Raw genomic sequence first — 21,155 nt, 5'->3', positions numbered from 1 at the left:
GAGTGTCATTTGCTCCTTAACAACTACACACGTGTTAATTTCTGCAAATAACGTTTGTTACACGTGGCCGTTATTAAAAGGGTGCTTTGAGTACGCACTTAATGGTATTGATAAAACTCTGCACTAATTGACTACTTTAGAAACATTAGACAATTGTACATAGTTAAATTAACTACCATATGGTGAGCAGTTTTGTTTCACTTTTATGTTTACCTTTACATTAAAAAAACATAGATTACTCTTTAATTTGTTTTTTCTGTTGCTTATGCCACTTTCAATATGCATTTTAGGTCAAAATGTACAAATATCAACCAGGTTCATGTCGGGAAACGTGATATTTACATGGACGCCGTCAAACTATTCCTCCTATTACATCCTCATTACTAGAGACACAACAAGGTATAGAACTTGGACCCGTGTGACTGTAACAAGGTACACTGTGAGGGATGTATTACTGTATGACAACATCACTATCAACGTAAGAACACCTGGATCAGCTACTGACAACAGAATGACATACAATGGTATTTTTTAACTTTAATATTTTATGATTTCATGTATATTTCATGAAAATGGATCATTTTTTTACGAAGTATTTAAAAAAAAAAATATTAAACATATAGAAGAAAACGGTTTTTTGCTTTCAAATGCCATTGAAAAGGCTGTATTCATTTCAATTTTGATATTTTAACAGAATGTTGAGTACCAACTCATTAAACGTCATAATTATGAAAACCTATATTTTTTATGAACAACAAAATAGTTTCAGATATATTTTTTTTAAAAATCATTTGTTTGAATATATCTATTACACACGATTTTCAAACTGAAAACAAATAATGCCACTACTAAGTCATGAAAGTACTGACATTCCCATTTTTTACTGATAAACTTAGATATTTACTGACAATGTACTGACATTACTGATAAACTTAGAAAAGTACTGACGTTTTTACTGACGGTACTGATAAACTTAGAAAAGTACTGAAAAACTTAGACAGTACTGATAAACTTAGAGAAGTACTGACCCTTTTTACTGACGGTACTGAAAAACTTAGAGAAGTACTGACAAGTACTGAAAAGTACTGACCCCATTGTTCTTGCTCCCGTTAGAGCTTAAAAGGTGTGAAATTGTATTAAATAATGTATTTTAATTATAATAAAGAATTAAACTATTATTAAACTTATAAATAACATTTTTCTTGCATGAAAATGTCAATTTTATATGTTTTCATAAATGAAAGCTAGCTGCTTGGTCCGATTTTTTGGTCAGTTTTTACGTATACAGTCTCAAATAATTTTCCATACAACCCAATTATCTTAGAAAGTTATAGACTTTCTCCTATTTACATTAGAAGAATCGGTCTCCTTTCAAAGGTAGAAAGGTAGAAATATTTAAAATAAATAAAATAATTTATTTTTGGGCTAACGAAAAAACAAACCAAAATGCATCACGGGAATGTTTAGAAAAGTTTGGATTCGTCCCCCGGATGATTGGGTTCATTAAACCCGCATGCTATGCATTGATTGTAAACAAGGCACACTTCAGTAATATTCGTGAACAAAATGTACACATGTTTTTATTTAATTTACCTGAACAATATGACCGTTATTTATAGCGATGTCGAAGTCGTGATACAACCATACCGGTTTCTACGTCAGGGGCGAATTTTAACATGAGGCTAAATAACGCGATATCCTTTTTGGTCGCTTGTTTTGTTAACAAATTTGGTACATAATTTTTTCATTGAAATGTGGCTTAAGGATGACGTTTACTCAGAATGAAAAAAAAATCCACTGATGATAATGATAAACCATCTATTGTGTGCTATAGACCTTTCCTTGTATTGTTATTTTTCACTTTCAGAAAAGTAGGTCAATGACCTACTTTTTGAGTTAATGGCCATTGAATATTTATTGAAAAATCAAGAAAAATCCCATAAAATTTTACACTACGATTGAAATTTTCTTAATTATGAAAATATTACAAATAATTAAACACTTTAAAAAATAAGATACAGTTTACGAATGGTAGTGGCACCAAATAAGTACACAACATTAAGATTTCAGCATCAATTTTTAAAAATAATTCAGTCCGAATTTCCTCTATTAGTTTTCAAATCCCTATCCATTTTTGTTTCAATTTTACAAAAAATTGAATGATGATAATACAAAAACATTTATGATATTGAACTACTTATATTGACCTTATTCTGTTGGAATAAAATTTATATGAGGTCAATGATCAAAATTTTGAGATATGATGTCTTTTATCGTTTTTAAGCATTTTTCAATATTATTATTATTCGTGCCATAAGATTATTTTAATGAATAAGTGAGGTAAAACCAACGGAAAATATGCAAAATTACGTAGACTTAAATATAAAATCCTAACTTTTAATATTAGACTACTGCCAAAAAACTTTTAGCAGAAAACAAAATCTGCAAAATTTAGTCCGAATTTCCTCTGTTTGGCTAAAAGTCAATTTTTGCTTGAGCATAATTCCATAATAAAGTAAAACTATTGAATGTTTTGTCAATAATAATTAATTTCATAAATACTTTTTGTGTTTAGAACAAATTTTACTCATTACATTGAACTTTTTAACAATCGGAATTTGAGAACTCAAACCCTGAGTAAATAACACCCTTAATTGACCGGGAAAATTACTGCAATGTCTATTATTATACACATACTTAGCATAACCATCGTTGAAAACCATACCTATGGATTTTAAATCGGACCACGCAGCTTGAAGGAGAAATCGAGCCTAGCTTTTAAAAAAATTTAAAAAAAGAAGAAATTGATGGATTTTTTAATATTTATGTTGTTAGCATGAGTTTTGATCCAAAAAGTCAGTAAAAAATTGACACCCATGAGCAAAACATCCATAAATTCGATCACCCATAACAGCTCTCTCAATCTACCGTATTATCTAATGCGCGGATTTAGAGGGGTTCGGGAGGTCTGGCATCCTGGAAAAATCTTATTTCTTAAATGTGCATAATTACCAAAAATATGGCTCAGACTCCCCCCCCCCCCCCCCCCCCCCCGCAGAAAACACAAACGTTCCTGATTTTGGAGTCCATGTATTTTACATATATAGTAAATTAATGCTCTGTGTTTCCGTATACATAAGATGGAGCGCTTGGGACAGAGGTCGAATGTGTTTATCAGTAAATCTCAGTTTTTTTAGTCTTTATGATATAATACAGATCTCAAAATGAACCCTATCAATCTACATTAAAGCTTGAGTAGACTAGATTTTACGTAAACATACACATGTACATGTGAAACAACGAGACGAAGAAATGCGATAAATTACTTTCTACTGAAAATTAAATTATATCTTAGCACACGTTTTTTGTTACTCTGAAAAACTATTTCATATTAAAACCGGGAAAGCTACAATATCAATTTAATATTGATTATATTATAATTACGTGCGATTTATTTGGATTGACAGTAATTATACACGTAACACATATAATCTCAGTGTTTGTTGTTGTTGGGTTTTTTAATTATTGTCTTCATAACAGGAAGATTATGTTTGCAGGAGTGTCACCAACAAATAAGCATGAATTTTTTCACGCTAAACCAGTTTATCTCAAATACAAATTCATTTTTTCTATCTCTTCTTAATTGATATTCTTTTACTTGTTTTATTATTTTTACTGAAGCTATGCCAGGCATTTTGACCATACCAGCAGATAGTTGTCATGTTGGTGGCAGTAATAGAAAATTTACAGCATGACAACATATCAATTTCTCCCTCACTAACTTGCATGTTCTCTCTCTCTCTCTCTCTCTCTCTCTCTCTCTCTCTCTCTCTCTCTCTCTCTCTCTGTAGAAATAACAACAAACAATCAAACAGTATTACATGAAAGCCATTCTATTTGTCCATCAATATCGATGCACATCGCATATGGTTTGCAAAAGCAAAATGTTCATGTCAAATTATACAAAGTTCATACTTGATATATAACAACTGTTTTAGCAATTAAAAGATCAATAATGAATGTTACTGTTTATCTAAACTCAATGAGATATACTGATCTTATTATGTAATGAAAAACAAGTTGCATTCAATCCATGGTCCATCTATGCATGTAAGCATTCCTATACAGTTTGTGACTGTGTTCATTACATATATTTCCTGCACAAGAAATCTTTAACAAGAATTAAGAACATGAATTGTCTCAATTTTTTTAACATACACAGCAGGATCACAAATTAAATCCACATGAATAAGTCTTTGACCGATGACGGTGTCTGGTACATCAATACTTCCATCTCTCTTCTCAGCTCGGGGGTAAACATCCACCACTGCCCAGGTTTGGAGGGTCAGGTTCACATTGTGTTCAAAGAGACTGCGAATGTTTCCAAACAAGTTGCTGTCGGATGGACAAAACAACTTCACCAAACTTCCATTCTTTGATGTGGTCGCACTTTGTGAAAACAGTTTTTTTTCATCAGAGTGGAATCGTACCTTCTCCTTTACCTTTTCTTCAAAATGAAAGATGTTGAATTTTAAGACAAGTTCGTAAAATGTCTTTATATGTGTTTTCATCTCACTAGTCAAAGTCACTTTTGTCCCTGATTCAGCATCAAATTTGTACAATGGTCCAAAGTCGTCACAGATGGATGCAAGGCGATTCTTCACTGTAGATGCTGATGGAACATATTTCTTGCTCAGTACCATGTACATGCACCAGTCATAAACCTGGAAAGAATTAAATACGAACACATAAAGGATGTATAGAACTCATTACACTGTAATCATAATACATGTACATACATGTACATAGTATACATAATTTATGGTAACAAATTTTTCTACTTTCATGGTACGAACTTTCACCTGCCTAGTTGTTAAGTAGGTTAATCTCTTAATCTGACAGATAAATTATCAGAACCATTTTATACCTTCAGTTAAACTGCTACAGTGCTACTATGACTATGTGACTATGACCTGGCAGCTACATATATTATTGATAAGACACTGAGAGCTAAGCATAGAATGATCTCAATTTAAAGACACTGACATGCAGCATAAAATGTGTTCATAAGAGTTAAGATTAATATTAATGAAATTACACTAGAAATCTTCCAAATACTCACTGCATATGTCTCCATGACAGTGGATTCTTCGGATCCTTTCTTCAGGCATTGTCGTGAGATCCATCCATTCGCTCTCTCGTACGCAAACAGCCATCTCCCATACAGGGGTCCATCGGTGGAAAAGCCATCAACAAGATGATGCAACAGATGAGTGACCAGGTTCTAAAAAAAATCATATTAATGTAATTCACTAATTAAACTGTGAAAAATCATGTACAAAAATGATTGATTTTGAGCGATCCTTTGCTAATTTGCTTGTTCCTTTGGTAAAGAAGTATTATTTACCGTTTATTTTATAAGCATAAAACAAATTGATAAAATTGCAAATTAAATCTGATCTCTAAAACCTTAAATACCTGCATAGACAAAGGAAAATCTCTCTCAAATAAAACTAATGCTGTATGAGCATCTTTCTGCAGAAAGGGCAAGTCCTGTTGGCTCAGAGTGGGTGTTACCAGTCTTCTGATTACATCCAAAACTTTGCGTAGAGTCTCTTCTTGTTGAGTTGGCAAAAACCCTTTGATGCACCATTCCAAAGCTCCACTGGTTACAAACTGTAATTAGAGAACACAATTGATATAGTTAATCAAAATAAATCTGGTTATAAGGAAAAACAAATTGTCTTGAAGTAAAAGTATGTATAACTATATTTAAGAATTTGTATGAATCAATATACCAGTATATTTTATTTTAAAATAAAAAACATGCCACATATAAGTATATAAATATTTGACTACTTATTTTCATGTAAATCTTAGGCTTATGAAAATATAAACGTACCTGTAATTTTGAACACATAGTACGTAGGGTCCAAGGTTTAGAAAAGTGTGGTCCCGGTGTCACTTCATGCATTGTGCTGTATCTGATAGTGGACGCTCTTTCATCTGCAGTCTTTATTTCTTCCTTTGAGAGTGAACAAGGGGTGCGTGGCAAAGAAAAGTGTCCTATGTCCAGTGGATCCACATTTTCACCAATCCTCTTTCTTTTCAAGGATTTCTTTCCTTTGGTACTCTGCGATGCTGCCATGGTGGATGCTGAATAATCCTCAGGAATCCATATCTCTGGAAACCGGTTGAATTTTTTTTCACAGTTTCTGACACTGGAACTGTCATGTTTGCCAGTTAACATGTCCATCAGATGATTTATAAAGTCTGCAATGGTATGCATCCCATCTGGCTGCATTTGACTGGCTCTGTCATGATATGGCAGTTTCATGAAGTTATATGTTCCTTTCAGCCCGGTCTGTTTTTGGTGTTTCAGTTTCTGGGTTTTGTTCGGTAAGGTGTCATATTCCTTCCTCTTTTGTATCTCTTCATCTCTAGAATAAGCCACAGGAATATTAGTGTCTCTTTCTTTCAGTCCAAAGCCTTCTGAGTTTCGTAAACTGTCGTCCAGTGGTAAGAAACTTCTGTTTGACAAATGGATGGTTTTCTTTAAATGGTGACAGTAATATCCATTCTCTTGACAGTAGGGGCATGATCTAAGGGCTGCTTGTCCACTTAAATGTAAAACTTTGGAGAATGCTGGGATGTCACACAAGAACTGTAACAAGGCAACTTTCACTTTCACTGGTGCTCCAATGTATGACATCCAAACAGGGAATTCAGTCAGCTCTAGGAGTTCCTCTGTTAAAAGTTCAAAGTATGGCTCCAATGTTTTAGGTTCACAGCCCTTTAATCCACTAGGAATTATTCCCACTAACAGCATTGGACAGAGAACCTGTCGAATATTTCTTGGTAAGTTTATCCAAGTCAACATAACAGGCCACATAGACTTCTGAGCAGACTGGTGTTTATTTGGATTCACTCCATCCGCAAATAGAGAGAGGGGAACACAATGTTCTTCTTTCATATTTTCAAACACACCTCCTTCTCGAAACCAAGATTCGTAAAGATCACCATCGGTAAAGTCTGTCAATGTCCCATTGATAGAAATCTTATCCGCGTAAAGAAGTTGGCACAAGTTTGATGTCCCGAACCATCTCGCAAGTCTTGGTCCAATTGGCATGTACGTAAACGACTTTCGGACACAACCATTCAGCCTCCTTGGTTCACCACACGATGGGCACTGGTCCAAATCCAAGTGTTTGTCTCGAAATATGACACAGTCATTGATGCACACTTCATATTTTGAGAGGGGTATCAGCAAATGTTTTATCATCCGTTTAGCTTCCTGAAATGATCCTGGCAATTGATTTGGTTTTGGAAGCGTCGCTTTATGACTTTGTAAAACATCAGAAACAGCTCCTTTGGACATTCCATGATTTACAGCGAAAACATACAAATGTTCAGTCACTGCCTCCAAAATGGTGGTTTCGGATCCTTCAAACAGAGGTGATTGAAGCTTAGGATCTCTATAGGCATCTTCATCGAAACTGAACTTGGGGCAAAGGGCTCTCTGTTTCCTTGCTATATCATCTTCAGCATGGCGGTAGAAAGAGCTTGTTGGGATCCATTTTCCACAGCAGGATTTGCATTTGCAAAGTCTAAGCCCTATGTTGTAAAAAAAAAAATAACAATTTTAATTGTTATATATTCATTTCAAAATCATAGGATTGTCTTAATAATAACTATATGTTATTGACATAAAACATAAAGTAACCTTGATTCAGTAAAATGACTCAAATTAATCCAAATATAAACTTCATGGTAAATTCAATGAAACATACCATTATTCCTTTCTTGGACAAACATAATGTACAGGACAGATACAACAAAACGTATACAGAAAACCCATGACCTCTCATTACACATGAAAATACTATGAGATACATTATGCTCAGATGATGGTCAGCTAATTGATAGAGTGCAGCTATCGCTTCATTGGCTGATTTATTCAACCAATAGAATGAATTGACCCTCCCCCCTTTTCAGTCAAGTGTTAATTACACTGTAAGTTCATGAACTAATTTTCAATTTAATTGATATCATATTTAAACAATTACTTAAAATTTTGTTTACCATTAAGAAAAAAATTACTACATAGGAGGAGATCAAAAACATATAATAAAGATAGAATTAAAAAAAATATTTCATTAAAATCATGATATGCACAGAGCATTTGGGTTGATAATGATTCTTATGAATAATTACTTATCACTTACATAGATTAATTTTATTGCAATGGTACATATAAATACTATTTTCCAGGAATTGAAAAACATTTTAAAATTAAAATGCAATGTTTTATAGGCATATTTTGGTCCATCAACTTCATATTAAATATATAAATTTGTAACGTTTGTTTTATTCTTTAAACTTATTATCTCAAGTTAGTTGCAGTGTAATTAAATTGAAATTGGTCAGATCTTTCATTTTGAGCAGTTTAATTGCCTTAATTAGTACCAAATTAAGCTGTTTCTTAAACCATCATTAATCTTTCGACCAATAGAATACTGTGTGCCACTTTAAGTAAAACATTGTAAAAGCTAAGGTTTATACCCAACAGAAGTGTATTTTGGAATTAGGTGAAAGTGCATGTACAGTGTTCATCATGAATCCTTACCAAAATTTATCGTTTAGTCAATTGGACTTTTCCTACAATGCTAACGGATCAGGCTGTGTGCAGAATATGTCCAATGTTGTGTATCATGTGCCCCCCAGTGTGACTAAAACTTGTGACTTTAACTGTGTATGTTGTTTGCGACTAAAAGTTGGCCAGGATCCTCCGTGCAGTATTTCCAAAGTATCAGTTGGAACCCAGACAATGCTAGAAACACCTCAAGGTCTTGATCCCAGTGGATTTTGGACAAGGGGGACCTATGAACACACAGTTCTACAGGTAATGTTGATCCATTTGATGCACACAAACACAAAGTGTGTGTGTGTGTGTGTGTGGGGGGGGGGGGTGATAATTTTTGAAAGGCTTAATTAAGAATGGGTAAAATATTCAGAAACAAAGAATGAAGTATTTTTAATTAAAGAGCAAGTTTCATACCAACATGCAATGACAATCACTTGTTAATAAAATCTAATTAACTTGATGCAGTTTTCTAGCACAAATTAAGTTGTACTTATTATATAACATAAGTAAAATTAAGTATTTTATGAAAATGTATATTATGACAGTTTTAAAAAGGGAATTAAAAATAATGTAAAAAATAAAAGTAAAACCTTCGTATTTGCAAATGGGATGATGGTAGAAGTACAGACTCATTGAGGGCTTTGATTCACTTCATAAAATAGTTAGTTTAGTTTAAGAAGTTACTGTATTTTATTCACAAATATACAGTTATAAACAGAAGTATATAAATGAATATGAACAGCATCTCTCAATTAAAGATCTAGGTACATATATACATGTTTATTAAGGTCTTCCGTTTCCAACGGAAGACCTTTCTATTATTGTGCTGGTTAAGATTATTCTTATTTTTCTTTTTTTTTTTTTTTTCTTCCTAGACGCGAACTTTGAGGCTTCATATCGTGCTCATTTCTGAACGGTTTTTGCTCACATTTTCAGGGCTAATGGACTTTACAAAACACTATCTTCATCAATTCATAAAAGTTAGAATTCCCTTTCCGGTAACGAGTTATTCCCCTTTTAAATTTTTTTAGGGCCTTTGGTTTCCAGACAAAGGCTCCGAGACTATGATAGCAGGGAATGAGAATCCAACGAATTTGAATAGCAGAGACATTGTAGTGGTGCACATTAGTTTTTGTTTTTAGATTACGTTTTTTATTTAGGAAAAGGTAGGGGTCAAAAAACAGGATTCCAAAAAGTGCAAAAATTTAGTCAAATTTTCCTTTATATCTTTTTAACGAAAAATATTTTGTAAAGACATGTAGAATAAAAGTTGTGCAGAATATCAAGGGCTTTCATTTAACACCAATAAAAAAGGGCTGGCCCCTTAAATTGAGGGCCAATAGCCTCTAAAAGTTTTTGCTTAATAACTCAAAAACGGTTAGGATTTTGATATGGCTGTCGCTGGAAAAGTTGCTTGTTGGGATCTCATAAAGGTCGTAACAATGTTATTTTGTAAGTGATTTGTGTAGTATGAGTGTAAAAAGCTTTACATGTTGACATGTACCTGTTTTCATTTGACAAGTTAACGAAAGTCTTTGTGCGTACAACTGGCATAAAGTTGCCGCAGAAAGTATGCTGGTTTATACTGGAGGCAATTCATAAGAATTTTTTTTGTTGTTGGAGTATTAGCTTTTCCTTTAGGAGTTAAAGTCATTGTTGTTAAGTTCTTATAGTGCACAATCATTAAAAACGGCAATTGGAAAACAAAACATTTTTTTTCTTTTCTAGTAAACCACAAAATTTGGTATTAAAAAACTCTGTGCATTACATTTTAGTTATTAACTCCATGCATTTAAAATCTACCTTGAATCAGAGCTGCATGTGTGTGTGTGTACCATTACGTAAGCTCTCCCTTGCCCGCGGCCGAGAAAATCGGTTCCCATGCTCGCGGCTGGACTACCTAGCGGTCAGCGGTTATCTAATACACGAGAGTTGCGTCTCTCATATATGAGTTTATTTAGCCGCGAACTCAAGAATTGTTTTAGTTTTGATTACACAAAATCTTTTGTGGATTAAACAAGTGGATGTCAAGTAAGAAATAGTTCATTTAATTAATAAAAGCAATGTCATTCTCTAAAGCAATAATAGACATAGATCAATTGTGGGGTTTAAGTTTAAAATATATAACTTCTATTTGATAGAGTAAGGTCATTATACTGCAAACTTTTCAAATCTTCCTTGGTTCTGAGCTGTGCGTTTCTGTGCGTTGTACCTTTACGTAATCTATTCTTCGTCCACGGCCGAGGAGATCAGCCACGGCTGCATTACCTAGCGGTAAGCGGTTATTTAATACACAAGATTCACACACCGCGACTTACACTTATATCACCGTGCAAAATTAACTGTTTAATTATAATTTTATTTTGAACTTTACTTTTAAAATTCAACATCTGTTTCGTAATATTTTCTCACAGTTTATTTCTTACAAAGTTACTTATTTATTTAGTGATTGACACTTTTCGGACTCTATATGTGATTTCAAAGATACAGAGTGTCATGTCTCAAGGACTGTTAATCTCTTAAAACAACATTGTGCAATTATCAGTTTTTCATGTCTCGGACATCAAAGACTCATTGAGTTTATTTAATTATTTTATATCTGTGAACCTTTCACTCAGCTTACTTATTTCATCACCTGTCAATTTATACTCATTGTTCAGTTTCTTATAAATAATTATGTACAATTGTCAATCGGCAGTCTGGAATACGGCGGCCAGCCTCGGCCACGTCCGACTCACCCAGAGTCTTGAGTCCGGAGGCCACTACTGGCCATATCCGACTTGTTTGTAAAATGTCTGTCTGTTAAATTGTTAGAATGTTGCCATCGTTGAATCTCGTCCAATAAATGTGGAATCCTGCATCAATTGCCTGTTTATTTCTCTGGAACTGTATACTGGTGGACCTTCGGGAATACGGCAAACCTACCCTTCGTTTTTACCTTACGGCCCACAGCGCGCCTCAACCTTATACCTTATACCCTCGACGCCAACATTCCCTCACCCCGTCCGTACTGCACACGGCGGATATACAGCTCCAGACGAATTCCCTAGCACCGTAAAACTACGCGGTCACAATTGGTGGAGAATCCGGGTAATAACAACGCCCGGGGCTGCTGCATATACCTTGCAGTAGCTAGATCCCGTACCTAACCAGCAAGCGAGTTCCCCTACGACGATGGACACTTATCGATTTCGGCCAGCTTGGATGTCTTGGACCTTTCACCAAAATTCCAAACAACATAGACCCTGGCTCAGCAACTCTTGCTTCAGATGTCGCATGCCTGGACACTTCGCCAGAACCTGCACCTTTCACAGAGCAAAGAAATCAACATCGAACCAGGTACGTGGTAAATACAGGATCCAAGAGTATTCCGAACAAAAACAACATCTGAAGGAACTTCCATTCTACAACGTCAGAAATTCGGCCCTTCGTAATTTGATGGACTATTCGGCTGTTCTCAAACACGAACTTGCGCAAACGAAACAATCTCTTAAAGATTCACAGGACAACTTTTTAGAATTGATTACCCAGTTTAATGAAATGAAAAAGGAGTTAAATTCGACCAGACTCAGAATGCACGCGATTCAAGAGAATTCCCGAGAAGAAATACGACAGCTACAGACAAAACTGGACGCATCCAAAGAAATAAACAAAATGGCATCCGAAGAAATTCAAGCGCTAATCCAGAAAAATCATCACCAACTTCATATTTCTCAGGACCAAGAAGAAGACATCTCTGACTTGAACATTCGAAATTCCGATTTAAAATATTCTTTATCCGAGCAACAACATATCATAGATGACCTTCGTGATGATATTTATCGCCAAGATCAAACTATTCAACATCAGATGGAAGAAATCGAAGATTTACATCAAACAAATTTTGAATTAGAACAAGTCATATCTCAACACCGCAAAGAAATCTGTGACTTGCGAAACCAGTTATACCCCAACCATAGCAACGGTTACAACGGACACTATGGGAACGGACACTTCTACCGCTGACAGTTCCTTTCAAACACGAGGACGTGTTTTACCGGAGCGGGGGGATATTATCACAGTGCAAAATTGACTGTTCTATAATTATCTTTATTTCGGACTTTACTTTTCAAATACAACATTTATTTTGTCATATATTCTTAGAATTTAATGTTTACAAAGTGAATTAGCTATTGACACTCGGCAGACTTTTTATTTAATTGTTATTACAAATCAGACATATGTTTCTCCCAAGAACTGCTAATCTCTTGAAACAACATTGCGTAATTATATGCCTTTCATGTCTTGGCCATGAAAGACTCATTGAGTTAATCTAATTACCTAAAACCTGTGAATCTTTCACTCAATTCATTTGATGTCATCAAATTGTCACCTTCACTTATTGTTTAGATTCTTATATATACTGAATTGTATTTGTCAATCTTCAGTTCGGAGGCCTGACGCATTACCGGCCACTTCCGTCTGTGTCGCTTATTTGTTTGTTATTGTTCATCTTTTAAATTCGATTGATAATAAATACGGAATCCTTCATCACTTGGTTTTACTTCTCTGGAATTGCATATTGGTGGACCCTTGGGAATACGGCATACATAACCTTCGTTTTTAACTTACAGCCCACAGCGCGCCTCAACCTAATAATTTGTTCCTTTTACGCCAACATTCCCTCACCCGGTTCGTACTGCACACGACCGATGCAGATTCAGAAGAATACCATAGCACCGTAAAAACTACGCGGTCACAATTGGTGGATGAATCCTAAGGGTAACAACAACGCCCGGGGCTGCTGCATATATTTTGCAGTAGTCAGATCCTGGACCTCTTCAGCCAGCGAGTTTCCCCCCATTGAACATCAACTCAGCTCAACGTAACAACGATGGACAACAAAAGTTCCAGCCGCCATGAACTATGCAGACAGTTTTCTCTGTTCATCACCAGGAAACAACGGTCAACTGTAGAAACTTCAGCTGTCCTCAAACGTCCGTCACCGGTGTAAGAAAATCAAAGAACAGAGGAAGAAATGTGATATTCCATTCAAAACACGAGGACGTGTTTTCCCCGGAGCGGTGGGAAACTATCACCGTGCAAAATTCACTGTTTAAATATAATTTTATTTTGGACTTTACTTTTAAAATTCAACATCTGTTTCGTAATATTTTCTCACAGTTTATTTCTTACAAAGTTACTTATTTATTTAGTGATTGACACTTTTCGGACTATATATGTGATTTCAAAGATACAGAGTGTCATGTCTCAAGGACTGTTAATCTCTTAAAACAACATTGTGCAATTATCAGTTTTTCATGTCTCGGACATCAAAGACTCATCGAGTTTATTTAATTATTTTATATCTGTGAACCTTTCACTCAGCTTACTTATGTCATCACCTGTCAATTTATACTCATTGTTCAGTTTCTTATAAATAATTATGTACAATTGTCAATCGGCAGTCTGGAATACGGCGGCCAGCCTCGGCCACGTCCGACTCACCCAGAGTCTTGAGTCCGGAGGCCACTACTGGCCATATCCGACTTGTTTGTAAAATGTCTGTCTGTTAAATTGTTAGAATGTTGCCATTGTTGAATCTCGTCCAATAAATGTGGAATCCTGCATCAATTGCCTGTTTATTTCTCTGGAACTGTATACTGGTGGACCTTCGGGAATACGGCAAACCTACCCTTCGTTTTTACCTTACGGCCCACAGCGCGCCTCAACCTTATACCTTATACCCTCGACGCCAACATTCCCTCACCCCGTCCGTACTGCACACGGCGGATATACAGCTCCAGACGAATTCCCTAGCACCGTAAAACTACGCGGTCACACTTACATGCATATGAACGTGTTTGAGTTAATATAGCCGTATATACAAGAACTGTTTTAATTTTATGTTATAAAAGTTTGTCCTACTTGTATATATATTTAATTAAATATTTGAGTGTAAATGAATATTAATGAACGATATTACTCCAAATCGGAAAAATCGTTAGACATAAACTAATGGTTCGTTTGTTCAGGTTATTAAAGTACTTTAAAAACTGTACAATTAATGTTTTAAATCTACACCCCCTTCAAATATTAAACCTTTAAATGATGATCATCCCTCGCACATGGCTGAGGATATCCGGCGCGAGTGGATAAGTGATCCGCCGTCGGTTCGTATTCTTCTACATGTACCTTATGACGCGTTTATGTTTCATATTTTGCACGGACACAGCTATATTTTATTATGTTTTCAACTATTATATTGGTTTAAGACGAAAATATAAATTGATTTTACTTGTACAGTTGATTAAGCATTGATTTATACGATAGCGTACAAGGTAGTTTAAACTTGAAATCAAATTATAATCAAAGTTCCATGTTTGCGGTAGGGGCTAGCACGATAAAGGAATGCCCTGAATTGAGGCATTCGATTATTATTTTAAAAAAATTCACATGAGTTTAAACAACTTTAGATTAGATTCTATCGGTCACATATTAATCACTTCTGTAGTTTCATTGTGGAAGCGAACTCATTGCTGCCCCCCCCCTTTCCTCCCGCCCCGCTGACAGGTGCTCGCGCTGGATTTTTTTTTAATTGGGGAAAAGATAACAAGATTTGTCGAAAATCATTTTTGGTGGATTCTTCTTATGTGTAACATTTTGTTTCACTTTCCCATCCCTTTGTTTATTCGGCCAGTCTGTGTTAATTCAATTGCCGCATGCGACCGAGAATCTTGTGTCGCTTCAGCGCAGCTCAGAACATTTATAGCCCCAGGTCATCAATTGTTATGTAATTGAGTAACAGTTGGAAGGGTGATTTTACTACATAAAATAATAAAATCATAATATAATCTTTTTGAATTGAGTGCCATGCGTATAGGTTCCCATAATAATTATTTTTTTTTATTTCCTATATATGTTTACATTTAATTTTGTTCAAATAATTAATAAATTTTCTATCATTTAAATTGTGTGCTTCATCAAATACTGATTCCGATTACCTTGAAGTCATTAATTTTCCATTGGCTTTTTACAAAAGAGAGACGCCTGACCATCCAATGAAAACAAATACACAGAGTTTGATTGACAGGTTCAGCCAGGTGCAGGTCTCACCCGATGTCCGAGGTTATGTGTGCTGTTTGTACACAGCCGAATGGTCTCAGTAAGAGTTATCAGTAGGAGTTATCGATGTAAATAAATAATAAAAATACATGCCTATCAAAACATGATCGTGCAAGTTAAAGTTGATTTAGGTTTGTTCCAATAGAAATCATGTTTGCACTAACTTTATTTAATATTTTTTATGTATAGCGAATTTCAATATTGTTTTCGTACTGAAACATCGCATGAAAACGTTAAATATACATTTACTCTGTAACTAGTCGTCTTTTAATACATATACCTTTCTTTTGTTTGTTAACAATTCATTCAATTATGTTAAAGTAATGTAAAACACGGGCGCCATTTTGAAACAATTAACTTGTCAGAGAGTTCCGAATGAAATCTGATGAACATTTCACACGGTTCTCGCACGCTTTGCCCGAAACGCTAAACGGTTTACATGAAACTCTAAAAGGTTTACACGAAACGTTTCTCGCACGTAGGCCGCACGCTTTTTTGGTGTATTAGTACGTTTTAGGGTCTGTAAATTTTGTCAGCACGCAATTCTAAACTTGCACATAGTCTTCAAAAAATTTAGAAATATTTTAATATAGAAGTTATCTTTGAGAAAAGTTTACATGTTTTGTAGGCGGGTTTAGTTTAAAAAAGAAATACACTTCCTGACATGAATCACCAGTACATACTGTTTATAACAATGCTTGCTACCCTTTGAAAATTTAACTCGCCATTAAACATCTCATTTTTTAAAGAATGTTTGAAACGATTACATAAACTCTGCTCGACAAATAGTTTTCCTAAAATATTTTCTTCCTTTCTTTTTTCAAAACACGTTTTATATACAGGCTTTCAATCACAACACGTTTTTATAACAAAAGCAGAACTGAAAGTATAGTCATTATAATCGTTTGACACCATATAACATATATTTTCAACTCGCAGCAACAACGGAAGACCTACTCGGGGCTTTGCCACGAGCTCTGCTCTAGTTGTACTTATAATAGTAGTAGTGTACGCATTGTTAAGTTTTACATATGCATTATACTTACTTATACAGAATGAAGAAGATAAAGCGACTAGTTAACGAGAGAGAGAGAGAGAGAGAGAGAGAGAGAGAGAGAGAGAGAGAGAGAAATTTTATATACATGTAATATATAGCAGCTATGATGGGATCATGAATTGTTCTACTTTTACATTTAGAATAAATTGAGCACTTTGTTTATTGTTGGTGTTAAGTTACATTCTAAACCCTTTTACAGCTTTTTATAAAATTATGACCTTGGTAAAAAAAATGACACATTATCTGAGAGAGATAGACAATCATATTCATGTGGTAAAATATTAATATCTTTTGGTAGGCCATGATCATTTGATCATTAAAATAGTTAATAAAGCCTTGTCCTAATCTTTTATGGATAAATGATATCATAATTGATTGATCAGAAGTTAAGAACCCATGAATATGATAAATTTTGTAAATATATATATATATCAAAGAACAATGTGTATGAATGGTTCTATGAATGCAATATTTCAAAATAAAATACACTGATTATGATAACAGCTGTGCAAACTAATTAATTTTTCTTATTTCTTGCAGAAGTCGGTCAACAGTGTTGTGACCAAGTATAGTCTGACTGGAAAGAAGGACTCTAACTGGGAAGCAGCAACAACTGAAGTGATGACTTCCTTTTCTTGTGACATGCCTCAAACTCCAACAATAAGACAGAAAATCCAAGCCAGAATGAAGAAAGCCATATACTGGATGCGGTTCTACACCAAAAAGGAGTAAGTTGAAAATGTGCTCCTGCTATTAATTATTGTAATACTTATACACCCAATTGAAAGTAACTTTCAAGTTATTGAGCATAACATTTGAGATAAAACTGAGCAACCCAGACAAAATTCAGTTATAATTTTTAATCCCTCACAAACTGTATACTGTTTAGACTTTAGAAAAGAAGCAATTATGGTACATTTTTAATATTTTAAAGTATTTTTGTCTTCATGATTTAATGTGATCAAATTTGCAGTAATTTACATCTTACATCAATACTAAGGAATTTCTAGCTATCAACTACTACTTGTTTATTTGCAGTCAAGTCAGCGTGTATACTTCTGTAAGGGTAGCTGTTCTCAATGTTAGTTGGTCTCACTAGCCTAATTAGGTCCTATTGTTCTTTTTGACGGTCCAATTTACACAGAATCAACAACTAACTAACAATGTAATCAACAAACTTCCCTCTGGGCTATATACGCTTACAGGAAATATTGTAAAATGGCTTTTTATTTTAATATTCATCAGAAAAATTGTTTATTGTTATCAATTAGAATTAGCAATTTAAAATTAGAAGAAATTATTTTTTAAAAAATCAATCATGTCAATTATTAACATTTTTATTAAAGATCAATTCATCCAAATTGTTTTAAACAAATTTTAATGCAAAAATACAAATAGTAGAGGTGAACAAAATATAAGTTCTTACATCTTTTAAGGTTCATTGCTTAAAAAATATAATTAAAAGATGTTGATTGAATTTTGATTATGATAATTTTCTGCAAGCTTAGGGCACAATTCAAATTTACATTAATTCAAAACAATGTCAAGCATTTTTCAATCGAATTTTCTTTGTGAATTAAAAGTGATTCCATGAATGATTAAAAGACTTGTTACAGTAATAACAAAATAAAATAATAAAAATAAAAGTTAGATGCTTTGATTGAAAACTTAACACTTTATTCCATTAAAGTTCTTGGAATGTTTATAAATATGCATGATTTAACATTTATGCAGTTTAAAATTATATCTGATTAACTAATTGCTAAAAACAATGTGATACATGTGTTGTACATGTATTATTATTTATATATTTATGTATAACATAAATTGTTTTATTTAATTTCAGGAAGGAAGCTCAAAAGAGTGGCATTTCAGTGAGGAGTTTTTTGAGCAGGAAAAGGAAGATCAACAAAAGTAAAGATGGAGAACCAGCAGGGCTGTTGGAGGAGGAACATGAGACGTATGTTATAATAACTTTCAATATTTTATATACCCATTCTTTACATGTAGTATGCTTTAATTTCAAATAATAAAAAAATTAGAAAACTCATCTGCAAAAATCTCCATGAACCAGAATGCTGTAATTGATTAGAAAACTCATCTGCAAAAATCTCCATGAACCAGAATGCTGTAATTGATATATTTTTTTTTTTTGTTCTCAGTGGCGCAGACAACCGTGATGATGCGGAAGCCGTCCCCCCGCACCATGAGGAAACCGACAGTGATAGCTCGGACAGTGACACCCCCCTAGCACTCTATGCCCAGAAGATGAAGAAGATCTAGCATCCTACCTAACGAAGACTGAACTCTTTAATTAATATTATCAAATTACGTATTGACAGTGGTGTGCTTTATACAGCTAATGTAGTTCTACATTCTGCTTTTAAGTTTAATAAAATGAAATTAAATTATCATACTTGTTATACATTTTTCTTTAGTTTTACACTTTATATCAGTGTGTGTTAAATGCATACATTTGTGTTCAGTGTATATTTTGTGTAAACATGTATGTAAAAATACTTACACAAGCTTCTAAGAGTTGACAGTAACAGCCGGGAACACCATAGGCAAGGGACATGCTTAAAGACTCCGTTGTAACTTCGATTTGTAGAACACAATCGTGTGTCGAATACAATCAGTTATATCTTCTGTGTAATAGATCTTTTTGAAGGCGATAATGCACTGAAATAATATCCAAGGTGTCCATAGTATAGATCTACAGTTTTCACTACTGTACACAAAACGCACCCCATCTGCATGTGCACGAGTGAATCATCTAGTTCGAATTTCCTCAAATCCGAATACCGTGTTTAGCACATCCATTAAACAGTTATATTTTTGTGATGTTAAGATTTTGCCCACTATTATTTCGTTCAGAATAATTCATGTCCAACAAACTGTACAAATGTTGATATAAAGTTAACACAAGTCGTCTTTACCATGTCACCATGCACCTTCGCTTGATTTTTTTTATTAGCGCGGTAGGTCTAAATACCGGTTAGCCTTACGTTGTATCCCGCATCAAATTATGTAATATACAATTTTTTTAATTTTACATGTGATTCGCTGCATATGGCAAAACATATTGAATTAAAACATTAAGATGTTTTACGTCAAAATATTGAAAAAAAGTGACATCCCGAGTCATTCGCAAACATCCATATCCAACACCCCCCCCCCTTTCTATTTGTACAACACAATTCTATGTGTAACAAATAAGGCCCCATATTACACATTGTTTTCTTAATTAAGACAATTTTTCTAATCATAATTTGTTTAACAATAAAAAAATTAAATATAACAGACCCACCTTATACTTCAAAATAGAGACATAAATACCATGTCTCTGTTCAAAATTAATATCATCATGCAGTCAATATAAAATTTACACTGCATGTATATACTACTCATGTAGCTTAATTATAAATTAATTAATGATGAAAAATTACATAAAATATAAAAGATCAGGTAAAATTTCACCCAGTAAGAGTAAGAACAATAGGGTCAGCACTTATCAGTACTTGTCAGTACTTCTCTAAGTTTTTCAGTACCGTCAGTAAAAAGTAACAGTTCTTCTCTAAGTTTATCAGTACTGTCTAAGTTTGTCAGTACTTTTCTAAGTTTATCAGTACCGTCAGTAAAAACGTCAGTACTTTTCTAAGTTTATCAGTAATGTCAGTACATTGTCAGTAAATATCTAAGTTTTTCAGTAAAAAATGGGAATGTCAGTACTTTTATGACTTAGTAGTGTGCTATGCAATTTGTATTCTATTTATATTTAAACTATTTTGAATTTTCAGCTACTCTCAGCTATTAGTCTAAAATACATATCTATGAGCACTAATAATTAATCTCCATTTACTACATATTTCATGACAGATACTTTGAAATCATTAGAATAAGGGGTATTCGTGGGTAGGCTTTACCCAAAGAATTAACTTCTTGACGAAACCTATAACACAAGATTTAGTATTTTCCTATTCCCACTGAAACTAAAAACCGACGCATCCACGAAATTACATATCTGCAAATTGGCCAAAAAACCACAATCCATGTAAATGGCCCCACCAACAAAAAAATAACTATTTTTTTTTCAACGGAGTATTATACATTGATTGATTTAAAGACGAGGAAATCATTTCTGTACAACCCAAACCCTAGCCATTAGGAAAAAAGCTTTAAAAGATTGTAAAGTGCACTTCGAGAAAGTGTTCAATGCAGAGGAAATAATGTCATACGTTGAACCGTATATAGTAAACCTCACACCATTAAAACCAACAACGTGATATAACACGTGAACAATCAAACACGATTAAAAGAAAAATAAATCACAGAATACACTTGCCTAAT

General features: G+C 34.0%; 2 protein-coding genes and 1 pseudogene across 2 annotated transcripts; 2 read left to right on the top strand and 1 right to left on the bottom strand.

Annotated features, from left to right (window-relative positions):
* LOC128170995 (carcinoembryonic antigen-related cell adhesion molecule 5-like) overlaps positions 1 to 21,155 on the top strand; it is a 31,921-nt pseudogene that overhangs the window by 118 nt on the left and 10,648 nt on the right.
* LOC128171004 (uncharacterized) lies at positions 3,879 to 19,351 on the bottom strand. The gene is made up of 5 exons (XM_052836768.1): positions 19,330 to 19,351; positions 5,903 to 7,614; positions 5,479 to 5,676; positions 5,123 to 5,284; positions 3,879 to 4,724 (listed from the first exon to the last, which is right to left on the bottom strand). The coding sequence occupies exons 2-5, from the start codon at positions 7,376 to 7,378 to the stop codon at positions 4,173 to 4,175; spliced, it is 2,388 nt and encodes a 795-aa protein (XP_052692728.1). The 5' UTR covers positions 7,379 to 7,614; positions 19,330 to 19,351; the 3' UTR covers positions 3,879 to 4,172.
* On the top strand, positions 8,615 to 19,125 carry LOC128171000 (uncharacterized). The gene is made up of 4 exons (XM_052836763.1): positions 8,615 to 8,902; positions 17,346 to 17,533; positions 18,652 to 18,765; positions 18,968 to 19,125. The coding sequence occupies exons 1-4, from the start codon at positions 8,615 to 8,617 to the stop codon at positions 19,086 to 19,088; spliced, it is 711 nt and encodes a 236-aa protein (XP_052692723.1). The 3' UTR covers positions 19,089 to 19,125.

The sequence above is a fragment of the Crassostrea angulata genome, chromosome 2, assembly GCF_025612915.1.
Source record: "Crassostrea angulata isolate pt1a10 chromosome 2, ASM2561291v2, whole genome shotgun sequence".
Taxonomy (NCBI): domain Eukaryota; kingdom Metazoa; phylum Mollusca; class Bivalvia; order Ostreida; family Ostreidae; genus Magallana; species Magallana angulata.
This window is presented reverse-complemented; position numbering and strand designations above follow the sequence as displayed.

Bases quoted from the DNA above. Each gene is read 5' to 3' on its own strand.
- LOC128171004 (XM_052836768.1), bottom strand. From the start codon at position 7,378: ATGTCCAAAGGAGCTGTTTCTGATGTTTTACAAAGTCATAAAGCGACG. The intron at 5,677-5,902 runs GTACGTTTATAT...CTCTAATTACAG, and splicing joins CTATGTGTTCAAAATTACAG to TTTGTAACCAGTGGAGCTTT. The intron at 4,725-5,122 runs GTGAGTATTTGG...AATTCTTTCCAG, and splicing joins CTGTCATGGAGACATATGCA to GTTTATGACTGGTGCATGTA.
- LOC128171000 (XM_052836763.1), top strand. From the start codon at position 8,615: ATGAATCCTTACCAAAATTTATCGTTTAGTCAATTGGACTTTTCCTAC. The intron at 17,534-18,651 runs GTAAGTTGAAAA...ATTTAATTTCAG, and splicing joins CGGTTCTACACCAAAAAGGA to GAAGGAAGCTCAAAAGAGTG. The intron at 18,766-18,967 runs GTATGTTATAAT...TTTTGTTCTCAG, and splicing joins TTGGAGGAGGAACATGAGAC to TGGCGCAGACAACCGTGATG.